Source organism: Lycium barbarum, chromosome 2 (genome assembly GCF_019175385.1).
Source record: "Lycium barbarum isolate Lr01 chromosome 2, ASM1917538v2, whole genome shotgun sequence".
In the NCBI taxonomy this organism is placed as follows: domain Eukaryota; kingdom Viridiplantae; phylum Streptophyta; class Magnoliopsida; order Solanales; family Solanaceae; genus Lycium; species Lycium barbarum.
In genome coordinates this window covers 119,392,983-119,410,824 of record NC_083338.1, presented here as the reverse complement: position 1 = coordinate 119,410,824, position 17,842 = coordinate 119,392,983, and the positions used below count along the sequence as shown (strand labels likewise).

Here is a 17,842-nt window from a genome sequence, read left to right as displayed (position 1 = left end):
TTTCTAGGGTTCTTTTCCTCAGAAATATTGATTTGAAACGAAGTGGGAAATAACACAACGAAGTAGGACTTAAAGAAAATTCGGAACAAGAAAATATTCCCCGCTCCGTGTTGAGTCCGCGACACAGGTTCAACACCTGATCATGTTTTTTTGGTTTACAGCTGAATGTTTCCGTGCTAGGTCCGCGATGCGCGCCCAGCACATTTTTTCAACAATCGATATTCGCTCAGTGAAAAGATCATAACTCCCTGTACGTAGCTCCGTTTGAGCCCCACTTTTCATGGTTAGAAAGGTATTTGAGAGGCCTACAACTTTTATTTTATAAGATTTCTCAAATTCCCAACGCAAATATCCTAAAACTGGCCATAAGTGCAGACTGTCTCAGATTTAGACGAATTTAGAAGCCCTTAAGAACTCCACATTTTAGTTTGACTTCAAAACGACTGTTTATCACCCGAATTCATCCCGAATAGATTCATATGGCTAAAATATCAACTTGAATACTAGTTTTTACACATTCACACCTAACCCAAATTTACGGGGTGTTACAATTATGAAGTTGAATCAATTGAAGAATACAACGTGATTGTTAGATAGCCCATAGCCCTAGATCGATTTCATCTCATTGACAATATAAAAACCCGCTCTTTCTTGGTTGAAGTTCATTATTTATGTTCTTTTATTTGTAATTAGTTTATAATCACAACATAATGATTTCATATCTTGTATAGATAATCAGGATCGTTTAATTTAGTTGACAGTTAATCATAAGTCCATATGGGTTTGACATCCGATCACTAAAATCACTATATTACTTGTACCACTACATATATTTGCATATGCGTTTGAAAGCTTCACTACCCTCCCTAAACCCTAATTATGAGATTACACTGGGTTGTATTTCTGAAGTTTGCTACACAGTGCCAAAAGTGATTTTGACATAAAATTTACTCGCTTTTTGACACTATTATTTTTTGACGTGAAACTTTCTTAAAAAATAGATTATTAATAATTTATTTTATTAATTATATAGTAATTTATATAATTAATTAATGATAAGTATTATATCAAAAGAAAATCATAAATATTTCTTAATTTGCTAAAATGATTAGTAGGTAAAAAGAAAAATTTAGTTTGGAGTGTGGCAGCTCCGTAACAGTATCATCCGATCCAGAATAGTCACATCACACCCTTTCCTCTAATTTCTTTTACGTCGCCACGTCGGTGACTCATATACAAACCTAGATATCAATTGTCTAATATCTCGCGTGTACACTATTATAGTTCTGTCGTCATTCATATCTTAGAAAATGGAAAGTTAAATTTCTGACAACATTGCTTGATTAGTTGCTTGATCTCATCTGTTATTAATAAAAAATTGTTACTTAAAAAAATATGTTTTGTTAATTTAGGAATAACGGAGGTGTCTTTGGCACTTGGCAGGAGAAAGTTTAGTAGGCTCACATGGGACGCAAGCTCTCAACGGACTTGGTCGGTTCTAAACTAATTGAGTTTGCTGTATTTTTTGTTTTAAATGTATTTATTAATTGGAACTTGGAAAACTCATCATGTCAAAGATGAAAACAACTGAAGAAAAGCTTAAAGGTCATGAGCCCGTTTGATTAAGTTGACTGTAAATAAGTGACGAGTTTTAATGCTGACAAATATTTTTAAGTATTGAAATATGTATTTGAATAAAAATGTTAAAACTGATAATAAGCCGTTGATGTGTTTGATAAAAAAATGCTCATAAACTACTTTTTATTTAAAACGACTTAAATATAATTTTACAAATAATTAAAAATTTATATGTTAATCTTTTTAAAGAAAAAGAAGAAGAAAATAGATATAGAACGAATAGGAAGTCAGAGTTTTATTTCGGGAAAAATATTTTGAGAACTGAAATAGTAGTAAAAGTCTCGCTCAAACTAAAAGTTCTTTAAGTGTATTCGTCAAAATGCGGATTCGACATGTCGACAACTTATGTTACGAAATGCGGCAGTTCGAGTCTATTCAGATCCAATTCAACAAAGATAACTCCGGTCAGAGCTTGATGTCACGGTCGAGTAACATCTTCCTGGCATGAATCTAGTTCACTCTAGACCGGTGCGCGATTGACTGTTAGCTTCGATCCGCAGACAAGCACTTGGTAGATCGCTAGTGTTCGATTACAATAAGCTTCACCAGATAACTGGTTCCGGAAATCCAAAATTCATTCCAATAGTTACATACCCACGTACAAAATAGATTCAATGTGCGAATAATGATCATTGTGGACAACATAATATGCTAGAGATGTTCTCTACGGTTTAGACTATAAATATATCCAGCACTCTCCTTTACATGTGACCTATCTGATTCTCATCACAAATATTGGGTATGTATACGGTAAAAATCGGATATGAGTCAAACCGGAGGAACGAGGAACCGAAGAGAGAAGAGGACGAGAGCATACACGAGGATTTTAGTTCTGAACCGGAGGAACGCTTGGACCGGAGCTAAGCAGAGGCGTTGCTTGATCCGGTCTCTTCGCCACCGGACCGGTCGAGGCCGTTAGTCCGATTATCCGTGGTCATTGGTCCGGTAAAGCCGTTGCGCGTGAGCCATGCACTACTAAAAAAACAGGGATTTTCGACAAAAAATTTCGACCACACGAGGTCGAAAAAACCTTTATTTCGATCAATTTTTCGACCACACGCGTAGGTCGATAACAGCTTGGTCGAAATTTTTTTCCGACCACGTGTGGTCGAAATCACATTCTACCGAAATTAAGGGAAAAATTGTTTTCGACCACATGTGGTCGATTTTTTTTTATATTAAACTATATTTAGCCTTTTCGACTACGTGTGGTCGAAAACATTATTTATATTTAAATATAAAAAGAAAATAAAAATGCAATTTCGACCACATGTGGTCGAAATTGTAAATTGAGCCCAGAATTTCGACCACATGTGGTCGAAATATGGCAACCATATTGCTAAATTTCGACCACGTGTGGTCGAAATTCTGGAATACTTTTTCCAGCATTTGCCTGTTTTTGACATACCACCTGCCAATTTTCAAATAACCAAATTCATCAACCAAAACAGTCATCCAATTCATCAACAATGCAACACAACAACCATAAACAATGTTTGAACACTTAAACATTGTCCATTCAAACACTTAAACATCATAAACTACGTTCAAACACTTAAACATCTTAAAATTAAAAGTACTTCTAGTTCAAACTAAAACTACATTCCTATACATATCCATTTAAACATAGCAGAATTAGAATCCAAAAGCACATTAATCAAAAAAGTCAATGTTCGGTGTTAGAGACATGATCCGTATCCTCCCCACTAGACTCGTCGACAAGAGCATGATTTATGTCAGCTTGTGACCAACGTCGTCTACCTTGGGAAGGTCGGGGTTGGCTAGGAGGCTATGACCTACGAGCATCCCCAGGACACGGGGGAATCGAAAACTGCCGCGAATTAAGTAAGCTATTAATCTGGGCTTGCATACCCAACATCCTGGCCTCCGTGGAATTAAGTGTTCTTGTTAGCAGGTCAACTTGCTGCTTCATGGCTCATACTCCTTAGGATCAACTGTCCCATCATCAGTAACACCTACGGCTTCAAGGGCCGACGAGTATCGACGAAAGGCTCGATTAGGCATCCCATAAATTGTCCCGTGCCTTGTTGGGGGAGCAACCTTCTCAATCCCTTGTTGCTGTATTAACTCGTCGGTCATCTGCGTGGTACTTGGCTGAGTGGCTCGAAACTCCCCAAAGTGTTGTTGAAATTCATTCTAAAATCGAAGGATACTATGTTAGTAGTCTAATTTAGTACAAAAAATATATTATTATTGTTAACTAACGACTTACCCAAGTTCGCTCAGCCCTTGGCTCAACCCATCGGTCTGTACCATCAGCATTCTTCTCCTTCCTCATGTGAGTAATCTTGAAGATCTCATCCTGAGGTACCGCCTGACCCCTCCAGAGCTCCTACAAAACAATCAAAATTAACAAATTTAAAAAGTCCGCAAAAACTATCCCCACAAACAGTCCCAACAAAAAGTCCGCAAAAAACTGCCACAAAAAAAAAAAAAAAACAGTCCACAAAATAAGTCCCCAAAAACAGTCCAAAAAATGACTAAAAACAGTCCCTAAAAAAACAGTCTAGAAAAAACAGTCCGCACAAAACAGTCCCAAAAAACTGTCCGAAAAAAAAAAACTGTCCAAAAATGACCAAAACAGTCCGTAAATACAGTCCCAAAAACAGTCCATAAAAACTGTCTAAAAAAACAGTCTAAAAAAAACAGTCCGTAAAAAACTGTTCTTGGGACTGTTTTTACGGACTGTTTTGGTCATTTTACGGACTGTTCTAGACAGTTTTTATGGTAATAATATCCTATCCATTTGAAAAAATGTACATCGTTATCAATAATTTCACATTTGGCTTGAAGCCTACATTTATCAAAAGATGTTTACATTTTTATTGAGTCTTTTCTGTGAGTAAAACAAGAGTCCAAGCTTTCGATAAGAATTAATTTCTAATATAACTTCTATTATAGTCAAATCTTTATCAAGAACAACGACATATTTTGTTAGATCCCACATTATCAATCCACTAAGAAGCCAAGACTTTTTGATGGAGGATTTCAAAAGCTCTATAACAAAGAACAAACCCCTAGTTAAAAAGTATATCTACAGATGTTTCCACAAAATTTTGGCCTCAGTGATTCTCATAAAACTTTATTCAAATTAAGACTTCACAGCATACTTTGATATCTGCCTCAACGTGGATACACATCTATTCACCATAACATCATATAAGAAAATATGCAATAACTTTGATTTAAACGAGATACTATTGCCATTGAACTATGTTGTTAACATAGAAATTAGTTAAATGTCCGGGGGGAGGTTAAGTGCGACCATGAACTAAATGAGATACATGTTTCTTTGGTTCAGTAAAAAGCAAATTTTCATTAATATAAATAACAAGAAGGTGCTAAAAATGATCTAAATGAGATACTATCACCATTGACTTATAATTTAGCACAAAATTTGATTAGACGCAGAAGGAAGGCCTTTTTTTTTGTGGGGGTGGGGGGGTTTTTTTGGGACTGTTTTTACGGACTGTTTTTTGGGACCAAAAACAGTCCGAAAAATGACCAAAAACAGTTGCAAAAAACTGTTCAAAAACAGTCCCAAAACAGTCCAAAAACAGTCCAAAAGAAAAAAACAGTCCCCAAAAACCAGTCCAACAAAATAACTAAAACCATCCCAAAATTGAACTAAAACACTCTCAAATAACTGAACCAACACAGTCTAACCAAATCACCAAAACAGTCCCAAAAATCTGAACCAACAAGAATAAGAAATGTCACTTGACAAAGCTAAAGAAGGAAACATACCAGCCGCTTCATCAAGTCCACTTGACTCGTGGCGCCACTAATGTGCAGCGATCCACCCTTCACTGAGGCTCTAGCAGCCTTCCCATTTTCACTTCGTTTCAAAAAAGTCAGATCATTTGCCCAGTAGTGTAGCAGCTCCTTCCACCATTCATCTTGGATCCAATCAGGCTGCACGCAATTATTACGAGCTCTAAGTAACGCATCCTTAAGTATTTTAGCCGCTTTTTTCTCAAAGTTTTGCGCTACTAAATCATGATGTTCCGGCTTCTAGGAACACTTTGTATGCAAAGAAATTAATATGATTAGGGAGCATATTAAAGGAATATCCCATAAACAATCAACATATAATATTTTACTACAAATATTAAATACCCTAAACTCGAGAAACATCTGCTTCTTCAGTTTCACTGGCACCTTGCCCCAAGACGGAACGACGCCTCTATAGAGTCCTTTGATCGTCTTTGAAATCCTCTTAGTTGCTTTGCCTGGATAGAAGCTGCATTAAAACAATAAGATAATTAGATGCTATAAAATTAGATGTCTTATAATAAAATAAATAAGTTATGCAAACTAAATAAACTTACGTGTATCCAACTGGCTCGATTATGAGACGACCTGTCATATCAAAATTCAAAACCTGTGGAGGGTCTCCTTTTTTGGGACGTTCTTCGTCAGAATCAGAGCTACTTTCTTCACGCTCCGACGTCCCAACATGTGGAGTAGATGATGTCGATTGTTGTGACACAGTCGGGCTAGGAGTAACTGTCGGAGTACCACTCCTAGCCGCTCGCTGTGACATATGATAAAACTCAGGGAGGCCATGTGGGATCGTCAAAGGTGTGATAGGGGACGGAGATCGTCGTGCATGTGGCTCTGTCTGGCCCTGAGGCCAAAAATATGGTGGCATTGCGACATGGCCAGTCTACTAACTCCATGACAACCCATCTGCAACACCTGACATCGGAGAGAAAAGTGGCGGAAGGCAAGGTGCAGGATCTCTAGCTCCAATCCGAAGGGGACCTGGCTCTATGCCTTCTGGTGGTATATACAAACCCTTCTTTTTTGACTTTTTTGGGGCTTTCGCAATAGCCTTACCCTTTTTGTCACCTGCCATCTACAAAATAAATATAAGTAAGTACTGCAATTAAATTATGAAACAAAGATTAAATGTTAATGGTAAATACTAACACACAAAACAAAAAACACCAAAATGACATTAGCATTGAACTACTGAAGTTAGTAAATCTGCAAAACATAAAATACCAACCAAATACCCAAACAATATGAGACACTTATAAATCTTACATTCAATTAAGATTTAGATACTTATAAGTCTTACAATCAATTAAATAAAACTACAGATATTAAATAGTTCTAAAATGAAATACAAGCTAATTTTCATCATTTTCTTCCTGTTCTGACCATTCTTCCTCATCGCTTGTTTCAATTTCATCATTTTCTTCTACTTCATCAGTAACTTGTGCTACATCTACTTCTTCTAATATATGTTCTGGATGATGCAGTTCAGTTTCTAATTCTGAGTCGACTAGTTGGTTAACATGTGATGTGTCGTCAGTCTGAAAGGCAGCAGACAAATCATTCTCAACTTCCACACGACCAACCGGCTTGGTTTTAATAACCACCCACCAATCTGACTTAACTGGTCTTAATGGATAAGGGACATAGTACACCTGCTTAACATTGTGTGCAATGATGAAAGGATCGTAACCTGCATACCTCCGCTTGTGCTTTACTTCAATTATATTGCACTCCTCCAGTACCCTCGTACCTCTTTTTGGGGTTGGATCAAACCAGTTACTTAGGAAAAGAACAATCTTTTTGAGAGGCCAACCAGAATAATCTAACTCTAAGATCTCTTCAATTACACCAAAATAATCAACACCATCAGCACCTTTAACCCACACACCATTGTTATTAGTTTTCATGTGGTTAGCACACTCTCGGGTATTAAATTTGAAACCATTAACAACATATTTGTCCATACAATGAACACTAGTTGGTCCCCAAGATAAGTCCATAAAAAATTGTTCATGAAAACCACACGGATTGTTGTAAACCTATTAAAAGTTAAGTATTAGAAAGCTAGAAATATTAGAACTCAAAACTTAGTAATGTTGCTACATTACTAAAGAAAATTATATATAAAACTTACATAATTGTTAAACCAAGTCCCAAATTGGTCGGACACTGTTTCTTGGCCATGTATTTCCACAAAGAGACTATTCAACAAAATGGAATTTGGGTTAGCCCTTATTCTCAATTTAAATGATGAAATTTTGCAATTTTTGGTAAACTTACTCATAATAAGGTTGAACTTCTGGGCAATTTAACAAGATATGTGTCGAAGCTGATTTATACTCCATTTGATTCAATGGTCTCTCACGTTTTTTGGACCCATCACCTGGTCGATTGAAGATCGATATCGGCTTCAACAAAGAGTTATTCACACCTCCATCATAGTGTCGATTAGGCCTGTTTCTCAAACAAGGCACATCGTTATGAAAGTAGTAAGAACAGAAATGGGATGTTTCCTTGGCAAGATAAACTTCGCCCATTGAGCCTTCCACTTTCGATTTTTGCTTGATAGCCGTTTTCAACTTACCAATAGACCTGCATTTAAATTGTGGTGTATTTTTAAAATTTTTTAAAAATAGACTAGATAGGAACAAAAAAAAATTGACTTATTACCTCTCGAAGGGATACATCCACCTATATTGAACTGGGCCTCCGAGTTGGGCTTCGTATGCAAGGTAAATTGGAAGATGTTCCATCATATCAAAGAACCCCGGTGGAAGAATTTTCTCCAACTTGTTTGTGATAACAGGAATATTCTGATGCATCCGACAAAGGTTATCCTCCCTTAACGTGCTGGAACACAAGTCTTTGAAGAATAAACTAATTTATGACATAGGTTTCCAGATTCGTTCAGGCAAGCCACTAAATGCAATAGGGAGTAAAGTTTCCATGAAAATGTGACAGTCATGACTTTTCATCCCGTGTATCCTGCCTTGCTCCATATCAACACGTGATCCAAAATTTGATGCATGGCCATCGGGCATGTTCAAGTTCTGGAGCCACTCACAAATCTTTCGCTTCTGCTCCATTGTGAAAGAATAGCTAGCCTTAGGCTTGAAGAACCTGTCCTGTTTAGGTTGTAACCATAACTCTTTTCGTCCACAATACTCAATCAAGTCCATTCTAGTCTTAACATTATCTTTCGTCTTGTCCTTCACATCCATCACTGTGTTAAACAAATTATCAAAGTAATTTTTTTCAATGTGCATAACATCAAGATTATGGCGTAGAAGATTATCCTTCCAATATGAAAACTCCCAAAATATGCTCTGCTTTGTCCAATTATGGTAAACTCCATACCCATCGAATCTGTACGGTTCTTCTTCGGTAACTTTTGGGAGGTGTTGAACCCTCTCCCAAATATTCTCACCAGACAGTATTGGAGGTGGACAATCTTGTTCAATTGTGTTATTCTTGAATGCATTTTTCATTCTCCTAAAGGGATGATCCATCGGCAAGAACCGACGGTGGCAATCAAACCATGAATTTTTTTGCCATTTTTTAAAGTGAAGGACTTAGTATTTTCCATGCAGTGAGGACACGCTAACTTTCCGGCTGTCATCCACCCAGACAACATCTCATACGCAGGAAAATCATTAATAGTCCACATTAAAGCGGCCCTCAAATTAAAATTCTGCTTACACGAAATGTCATATGTCTCAACCCCTTCAACCCACAACTGTTTCAGCTCATCAACCAAAGGTTGCAAGTACACATCAATCAAGACTTTGGGATTACGCGGGCCAGGAATAATGCAATTAAGGAATATATATGGACTAGTCATACACATCTCTAGGGGAAGATTATACGGTGTTATAAACACAGGCCAACAAGAATATGGAGTAGCAGAGACAGAATGCGGAGTGAATCCGTCAGAACATAAACCCAACCTAACGTTACGTGGTTCAGCTGCAAAGTCTGGATAGGTTCTATCAAAATGCTTCCAGGCCTCACCATCCGATGGATGACACATAACACCCGGTGGCCTTCTATTTTCACTGTGCCATCTCATATGAGGAGTAGAGCTATTAGATGCATACAACCTCTTTAACCTTGGTATTAGAGGTAAATAATGCATTGCCTTAACAACCACTCTCTTCCCGCTACGTGTATCCCTAAACCGTTCACTATCACAAAACTTACAAGATTCTAGATCGACGTCATCATTATAGTATAACATGCAGCCATTTTCACAGCAATCAATTCTCACCGACGAGAGTCCCAACTTAGATACCAATTTCTTTGCCTTATAGTAATTATTGGGTATCTCTAGAGTCGGGTCAACCAATTCATGCATAAGGTCAATCACAGAATCCATTGCCCTTTGGGGAACATTGTTATCTGCTTTGATACTCAATAATCTAACAGCGACAGATAATTGAGAGTGGGTAGAACCATCATGTAAGGCCGACTAGCTTTTTTTAACTTTTTATAAAAACGGCTGGCCTCTTTATTGGGAGGTTCTTCAACATGGCCACTTGATTCAAAGCCCCAATGCATGCCATAACCATCCTGAACCATGTCGTGCATTCTAGAATTTTGGACAGTAGGTTCTACCATCCTACTACTTTCACCCACAACAAAGTTCTGAAATCCACCCAAATTGTTACGCGTTTCTCCATGACTAGTCCAAACTGTATAATTACTTTTAAAACCTTTTTCCATTAGATGTCGCCTAACAATCTCTAGGGTCTTGAATTTCATACATTCACATTTAGAACAAGGACGCCTAACCACACCATGAATTGTAAAATCTTCAAGTGTTTTAGCATAGTCAACAAAATCATAAACGCCGGCTACAAATTCATTCTTCAACCCAAATCGACCAGGATTAGTTCTATCGTACATCCTACTACGAGATTCCATCTACACAAATTGCAGAAAATTTGAACTTGTTAAAGCATATTTAATTTATATGATTAGTAAAAGAATTTTGTTTCAAAGTATATCCTTCCTACCGGTAATGCGCAGTTTGAAACTAGATAGATAAAGTACCTAAATCTTTTTAACTTTAATTAATAACTCCATAATAAGCACCCATGTATTAACAACTCGAAAAAACAGTACAAAAAATGACCAAAAACAGTCCAAAAAAAAAAAAACAGTCCAAAAGAAAAAACAGTCCGCAAAAAACAGTCCCAAAAACAGTCCACAAAAAAAAGTCTAAAAAAACTGTCCAAAAAAACTGTGCAAAATATTAACAAAAATAGTCCCAAAATAAATAAATAGCACATAAATAAAGAATCAAAATAGCCCCAAAAAAATATTCATTCAATGGAAGACCAGTTATTAATTAGTAGGAGTCATCCCATCCCTATTAAGTATAGTTAGGGCTCAATGCAAGACCAGTCCGAATAAGGAAAAACTCCAGAAATTGCTTCAAAATAAGATACTTGGATTGACCCTTTCCTGATCCTCCATGGGAGAATGAGAGGAAAAAGGGATCAAAATATCCCATCAGTGAGGGATTTTCAAACTACTAGTCATATTCATATTCAAGTTGAAAATTTTCTTCTTATTCTTATTGTGAAAACGAGAAGTCAAAGAACTAGGAGCTCCTACAAACAATCAAAATAAACAATTAAAAAAGTCCGCAAAAACAGTCTAAAAAAACAGTCCCAACAAAAAGTACTGTAAAAAAAAAAAAGTCCCAAAAAAAAAATCCACCAAAACAGTGCCACAAAACAGTACAATAAAATGACCAAAAAGTAATAGAACAATTTCGGAGCTCAAGGCTTGTTGTCTCTCGATGATTCTCAAAAACATCGCAAAAGTGTCTAATAGCTTAAAAAGGACATGAAGTAGTAGATTTTACTGCTTAATGCAAGAGCTAAACTATGACAACATAGCATCTGTATAACTCAGATCAACAAAAGGAAGCACACGTATATATCAAGCCACGTTGCATTTTGCAACGAGTAGAAGTTTCCAAATCACTTACCACGACACTCACCCTTTGTTACATGTAGGAGTGTGTATAATTCTCATATACACATGTATTTTTGCTATTTTTTGATGTATTTAAAAGATTAAGCACAATTGCACAAGTACATATTAAGCATAGTAACAAAGAAAGATCCATTACATACTACTAACAATTACCGAAACAAATCAACCAAATTGACAATCAACTAAAAGAAACAGTTCCCAACTCAATATACAAATGCATATATACTAAAACCATTGTCACTTGCAAAATGTAAACTTTACATACCTTTTTCAAAACAGAGAACAATGATATGAAAATCCATAAAGTAAAAAATTAACCGATGACAACAAAATACCCGATGTAATGCGGGGTATGAGGAGGGTAGGATGTACAGACCTTACCCCTACCTTTGTGGGGCAGAGAGGCTGATTCCGTAGACACTAGCTAAAAAACTAACAGATATTTTCTCAAAAGCCTTTAGGCCCATTAGTAGAAGTCTCCTTCAAACCCCCAGATGATTCTTTATTAGCCATAGAAAGACAGTACTTAGCAATCTCTCTAAATTTAGGAACACTTCTCAAATCCACAACAGTCCCATCCTTCAATAATCACATCACCTCATTCACCAATAAACCTTGGCACAACCTGAACATCTTTAATCACTTTATACGAAAAATCGCTCCTATGTTTAATCAAGTCACTTTGCATTATGCGATGAGTAAAAGTTTCCAAATCATCGGCCACGACCCTGATCCTTTTTTACATGGATTTGTTTCAAGAAATTTTCCTATGACTATTGAATATAATATAAACCCCAAAACAACTATTGAACACTAAATAAAGTTATCAAATCTACTAAATATAGAAGGTAATGTAACTGATAACATGGTATTGAAATATAAGTTTGAGCACTAGTTCAATTTGGGGGTTGTTCATGAGATTGAGGAAGAAAAAAAAATACCAGATTCGGTGGCCACGGTTGCTGGTCGGAAACAGCGTCGGCGTTTGGTAGCGACGCTTGCTGGTCAAACGACGGTGGCTGCGGCAAGTGCTAACAAGGAGGGGTGGGGCAGTCGGGTGGTGGGATGGTAGAGAGAGGAGAGGGAGACAGGAGAGAGTGAAAGAGAAGGGGTGAAATGAAAAAGAAAATTAAAGATCTGGTCTAAATCTTTTCAAATTTTCGACCACATGTGGTCAAAAATAATTAAGTCAGAATTGACCGACTCTGACTTAATTATTTCGACCACATGTAGTCGAAATTAGAATTTTATTTTTAGTTTTTAATTAATTTATATATATATATATATATAATTTACTTATGTATAAAATATTTTTTTCTCATTTTGTTATTTGTATAAAAATTAATTTCGACCACATGTGGTCGAAATTCATTTTTCCTATTAAAAAATCGACCCGGTGTGGTTGAAATTCTATAAAAAATTAAATAAAAATTAAATCCTTCAAATTTCGACCGACCGTGGTCGATTTTTTTTCGACCAAAAGTGTGGTCGAAATTTTTAGGTCGAAAATGCCCATTTTTTTAGTAGTGAGCTTCAGTAGCGTCCTGCCATGGTCAACCACCAACCATGCGTGTGTCAGACCGTATGACCAACCTAATCCCACCAAATCCGTTCAGAATTGTCCTTGTTATTATTTTTTAAATGACTTATGTTGTACAAGGCCCATGGAGGCAACACTATAAATAGAGCTCATTCCCCTCCTTTGAGGGGGTTGGCACATTCATTTTCAAGAACACATGTAATAGCAAATATATATAATCTCTCCCAAATAACTGATTTGGTCATGATCTATTGTTTCTATCTCTATTGCATCTCCTTTATCAAGTACTTCATATTTCTACAAACGTCCATATTCGCAGCAAATCACTACTATTCGCCGCTTTAATACAAAACATTCGTGTACTTGCTTTCTCTATCAAATATACATCGAGATCCAAACACATATCTTTATACCCATTTACAAATTTAATTGATTATCCAAATTCGGGGTAAACAGTTTGGCGCCCACCGTGAGGCTAGAATAATAGTAATCTTTGGTCTTGATCTCTATCATATTCATCAAAATAAAAAACATCTACTGCCCGTCTTTGTGAGAACGGACTAAATGGCCGACGTCGAACAATCCGACCATGAAAACAACACCGAGATTGTGGCGGAAAATGAAGGCAGCGGACTACAAGGTTTGCCAAATCCCGCTGACCCGAACCTCGTCGATTCGAGGGAGGGACTTAACCGGCAAAATACCGTGGACCAGGAGAATTCCGCCCTACCGGCGACTGATCCTTTGAATACTCACAATTCCGTTATGTTGTCTCGGACCCAGGGCCGGAGAGAACCGGATGCACCAAATGACAATGTTAACTTACGTTTAATTTTTGAAATGTTACAGGAGCAAAGAACGGCAATCGCCGAGCAGGGAATCGCAATTGCCCGGTTGCAAAGCGGAAAGGGTGAAGCAGAGCCGGAAAGGGCAAAGGGTATTGCCGAAACCAGGAGAAAAGAGGCACGAATGGTTGAGAGCGGCGAATCCGGAGCTGGTTCCTCTACCGAGGTTCTAAAGATTCTTGAAACTTTGGCGAAACGGGTAGACTCAACCGAAAATAGGGTCGAGACATACAATTCTCAGGTGGATCAGATCCCGGGGGCTCCACTTTTGCTGAAGGGGCCGAATTCAAAAAGGTACATCCAAAGGCCTTTCCCTCCGAGCGCAACCCCAAAACTGATCCCCAAGAGGTTCAAAATGCCCGATATACAGAAGTATGACGGCACGACGGACCCGCACGAGCACGTAACCTCGTACACCTGTGCCATAAAAGGCAATGATATGGAGGAAAATGAGATTGAGTCAGTATTGTTGAAAAAATTTGGGGAGACTCTATCAAAGGGAGCGTTGACGTGGTATGACCACCTGCCCGAGTCCATAATTGGTATGAATCGAAGATTCGGGTGGAAGATGATCAGTTCGAGCTCCCCCGGGTCCCAGTAAAAATGGATAGAAATTTTGAAAACCAAGGAAGGGTTATGAAGAAAAGGCCGAATCATCGAGGGAAAGGTTTCGGCCATATTCCCATTCGGAAAGACAAAATTTTAGGTCGGAAAAGTCAAGGGATAGCCCGAGCCATTTCTCAGGTCGAGGCAGCAAGCGGGTCGAACGCCCGTCAAATAGCCGAGGGCTCTCGTTCAGGAGCGATGCCGGAAGTTTTGCCGGTACCAAAGATTTCGGAGTACAACTTCAACGTTAGTACTTCAGGCCTCGTCTCGGCCATCGGCCGCGTCCCGGATGTAATATGGCCGAAACCGCTAAAGTCGGATCCGGGCCAACGGGATCCGAACATGGTGTATGAATATCACGGAACCCACGGTCATAGAACCGAGGATTGCCGCCAGTTGAGTGAAGAGGGAGCCCGGTTATTGAAAAACGGTCATCTCCGAGATCTGCTGAGCGACCGAGCCAAAAATCATTACAAGGAGAGAGAAGCTCATCGAAGAGCCGAGCCGGTTGAACCCCAGCACACAATCAACATGATAGTTGGGGGTATTGACTCCCCTCGGTGGCCGGTAATGAAACAGACAAATATTTCTATTGTTCGTGAGAAACGCACCCGAGATCACTCAACCGGGGGCTCTATTTTCTTCAATGACGAAGACGCAGAGGGAATCATTCAGTCGCAAAATGATGCATTGGTAATTTCTGTACTTATCTTTAAAACTAAGGTCAAACGTATTTTGGTTGACCCAGGTAGCTCGGCCAACATCATCCGATGGAGGGTGCTCGAACAGCTAGGATTGCTCGACCGGATCGTACCGGTGGCCCGAGTACTCAGCGGGTTCAATATGGCGAGCGAAACCATGAAGGGGGAAATATTTCATACCCCGTATTTTTGTACGTCAAGTTATTCGCAAGAGAATCGACTCAAGTTAAAAGACGAGATCATTCTCGGACACGGAATAGGAACCCTTAATTTTTTAATTCTAAATTAGAATTAATTGTTATAAATTTTATTCAGTATAAAAATATTATTATTGGAGATTAGGAATTAATTAATTGTGCTTAGATTATTAAGTAGAAATTAGTTATTAATTAAATTAATTAAAATTTATTAAACTAGTGGGCCCCACCCAATTTTTTAATAAAAAAAAAGAAAAAAAAATCACCCGTTAGGTGACACCTAGGGGGGACACGTGTGGAACTTGGAGGGAGCATATAAATATTCTCTACATGACTCATAGGCCATTCTTCATCAATTGAACAAAAAGAAAGTGAATTGAATTGAACAAAAAAAAACAAAAAGAAGGGCTCTCGGCCATGGTTGCTTGGCCGAGAATGGGCTGAGTTTGAAGGAAATTAAATGTTGTGATATTGTGCACATTCAAGAAATTAACAACATTAAGGAGCCAAGTTTGTTAAGGTATGATTTAATCTTTTTTTAGCACATTTTGGAGGTGATTGAACTTGTATAAATTGGTAAATTGTGATGAATGTGAGAGGTTGTAGATGTTGATGTTTAAATGCAGATTTAGCCGTGTAGGGGCTGTCCTAATTAGGCATGAAAAATTTATTTTAAGTTGTGTTATAGTTGTTGTTATCATGGACTATATAGAAAAAGGATTAGAAAGTTAAAGTTGAAATTATGTTGATATGAACATGTTGTTGTTCTTGTCGAATTGAGGGAATTGGAAATATAATTATATCCATATGTTGTTGTTGGTGTTTCTGTGGCAACAGGAAAGCAATTGGAAATTTGGGATAGGTGAATATATAGGGGAGGTGCTGCCGGATTTTCGCTAAATTTTTAGAATAGGAAACCCTAAACTAGAATATATATATAAGCTGAAATGTGGGTTCTATAAGAAATGGGCTATAGATTTGTGGACTAGGAAATATAGTTACTAACGATAACGTCACTCTTATATTAAATAGGCTAAAAGGGACGGCGAGACGAGCGAGTTACGAATAATCGACAACAGGTATGTAAAGTTGTCCCTTCTTTCTTTTGGCATGTCCTAGATTTAAGTGATGAATGAAATGAACTTTGGGGTAGTCCTATTCTTAAGTCTTGAGTGTGATTCATGATTCTTATTCACTTCTTGATGTTAAAACTCTTAAGTGATTGAGCTCCCCTCTTCAGTTTCCTATACGATGGATAAGAGTCGATATATATATATATATAGGCTCCTATTCTGTTCCGAAGGGAACACCCATAAGGTGCCAGTTGAGTTGCGTATACAGTTTTACTAATGATTTTGAGGAAATTAGTTTTATACTAAAGGAAACATAAAGTATGATTTTCAAAACCACTCCGAAGGGGGTGCGAGATTTTACTATTTCATTTCATTTACGATTTATGTTTACATTCCATAGCATTATCTCTTGTGTTGATATTTGTGAATTAAGTTTGTGTTCGCATCATTATTAAGCCGGAAGCGGCTGCCCGAAGGGGTCATCATTATTATGCCGGAAGCGGTTGTCCGAAGGGACTATTGTTTTGTTAGCCGGAAGCGGCTGTCCGAAGGGACTATTATTTTGTTAGCCGGAAGCGGCTGTCCGAAGGGACTATTGTTTTGTTAGCCGGAAGCGGCTGTCCGAAGGGACTATTATTTTGTTAGCCGGAAGCGGCTGTCCGAAGGGACTATTGTGTTATTAGCCGGAAGCAGCCGTCCGAAGGGACTATTATGATACTATATTTATATTGTGTATTCTAGAATTTGTGTATGCTGTATTTATATTGTGTATGCTAGAATTTGTGTAAGGGACAATGTGGCATGGTTCAAAATGCTGTTCCAGGTTACTCCCGGGTTGCTTCTAAACTTGTTTACTGTTGCGTTTTTCCTTGTTTATGATTCAATAATGCTTTACATATTCAGTACATATTCCGTACTGACCCCCTTTCTTCGGGGGGCTGTGTTTCATGCCCGCAGGTTCAGGGACGCGGTTCGACAATCCAGCCACCTAGGAAGAGTCAGCACTAAGAGTCAGACAGCTCCACTTGCTTCGGAGACTGTTCCTATTTTGGTATAATTTTGTGTATATATTGCGGGCACGACGGGGCCCTGTCCCGTCACCTATGCACGGTCATACTCTTCTAGTAGTCTGCGAACAGTGTGGGTGTCATGGTTACTGTTTGGCCTTGTCGGCCATTATTTTGTTGTCCAGAAGTATTGGTAGCCTCGTTGGCTTGCCTGGTCATATGTTATATATATATATATATATATATATATATATATATATAAATATGCCTTGGGATGTTTTGAGTTACAGGTCGACTTTGGTATTCTATTTACAACTTTCAGACTTAGTTAAATAAATCCTATTGAATGCCATGTTTGAGTACAGGTAACATAAGTTGGGTTATCGGGCAGGTTAAGCTCGGTCACTCGTCATGGCCCTAGG

General features: G+C 38.0%; 1 protein-coding gene across 5 annotated transcripts; it reads right to left on the bottom strand.

The window, feature by feature from the left end:
- Positions 1-3,182: 3,182 nt before the first annotated feature.
- On the bottom strand, positions 3,183-12,576 carry LOC132626920 (uncharacterized). Of its 5 annotated transcripts, XM_060341960.1 has the most exons (10): positions 12,393-12,576; positions 8,116-10,368; positions 7,726-8,037; positions 7,580-7,646; positions 7,144-7,484; positions 5,991-6,513; positions 5,779-5,902; positions 5,407-5,574; positions 3,872-3,991; positions 3,183-3,795 (listed from the first exon to the last, which is right to left on the bottom strand). In XM_060341960.1, the coding sequence occupies exons 6-10, from the start codon at positions 6,311-6,313 to the stop codon at positions 3,568-3,570; spliced, it is 963 nt and encodes a 320-aa protein (XP_060197943.1). In that variant the 5' UTR covers positions 6,314-6,513; positions 7,144-7,484; positions 7,580-7,646; positions 7,726-8,037; positions 8,116-10,368; positions 12,393-12,576; the 3' UTR covers positions 3,183-3,567. The 5 variants fall into 5 exon arrangements, with proteins under 5 accessions (XP_060197943.1, XP_060197942.1, XP_060197941.1 ...); XM_060341959.1 differs by lacking the exon at positions 7,144-7,484 and having other exon boundaries at positions 5,991-6,520; XM_060341958.1 differs by lacking the exon at positions 7,144-7,484.
- Positions 12,577-17,842: the final 5,266 nt, after the last annotated feature.

Coding starts and splice junctions, on each gene's coding strand:
- LOC132626920 (XM_060341960.1), bottom strand. CDS start 6,313: ATGCCACCATATTTTTGGCCTCAGGGCCAGACAGAGCCACATGCACGA. Junction 5,903..5,990: donor ATCGAGCCAGTTGGATACAC/GTAAGTTTATTT, acceptor GTTTTAATGCAG/CTTCTATCCAGGCAAAGCAA. Junction 5,575..5,778: donor AGATGTTTCTCGAGTTTAGG/GTATTTAATATT, acceptor AATTGCGTGCAG/CCTGATTGGATCCAAGATGA.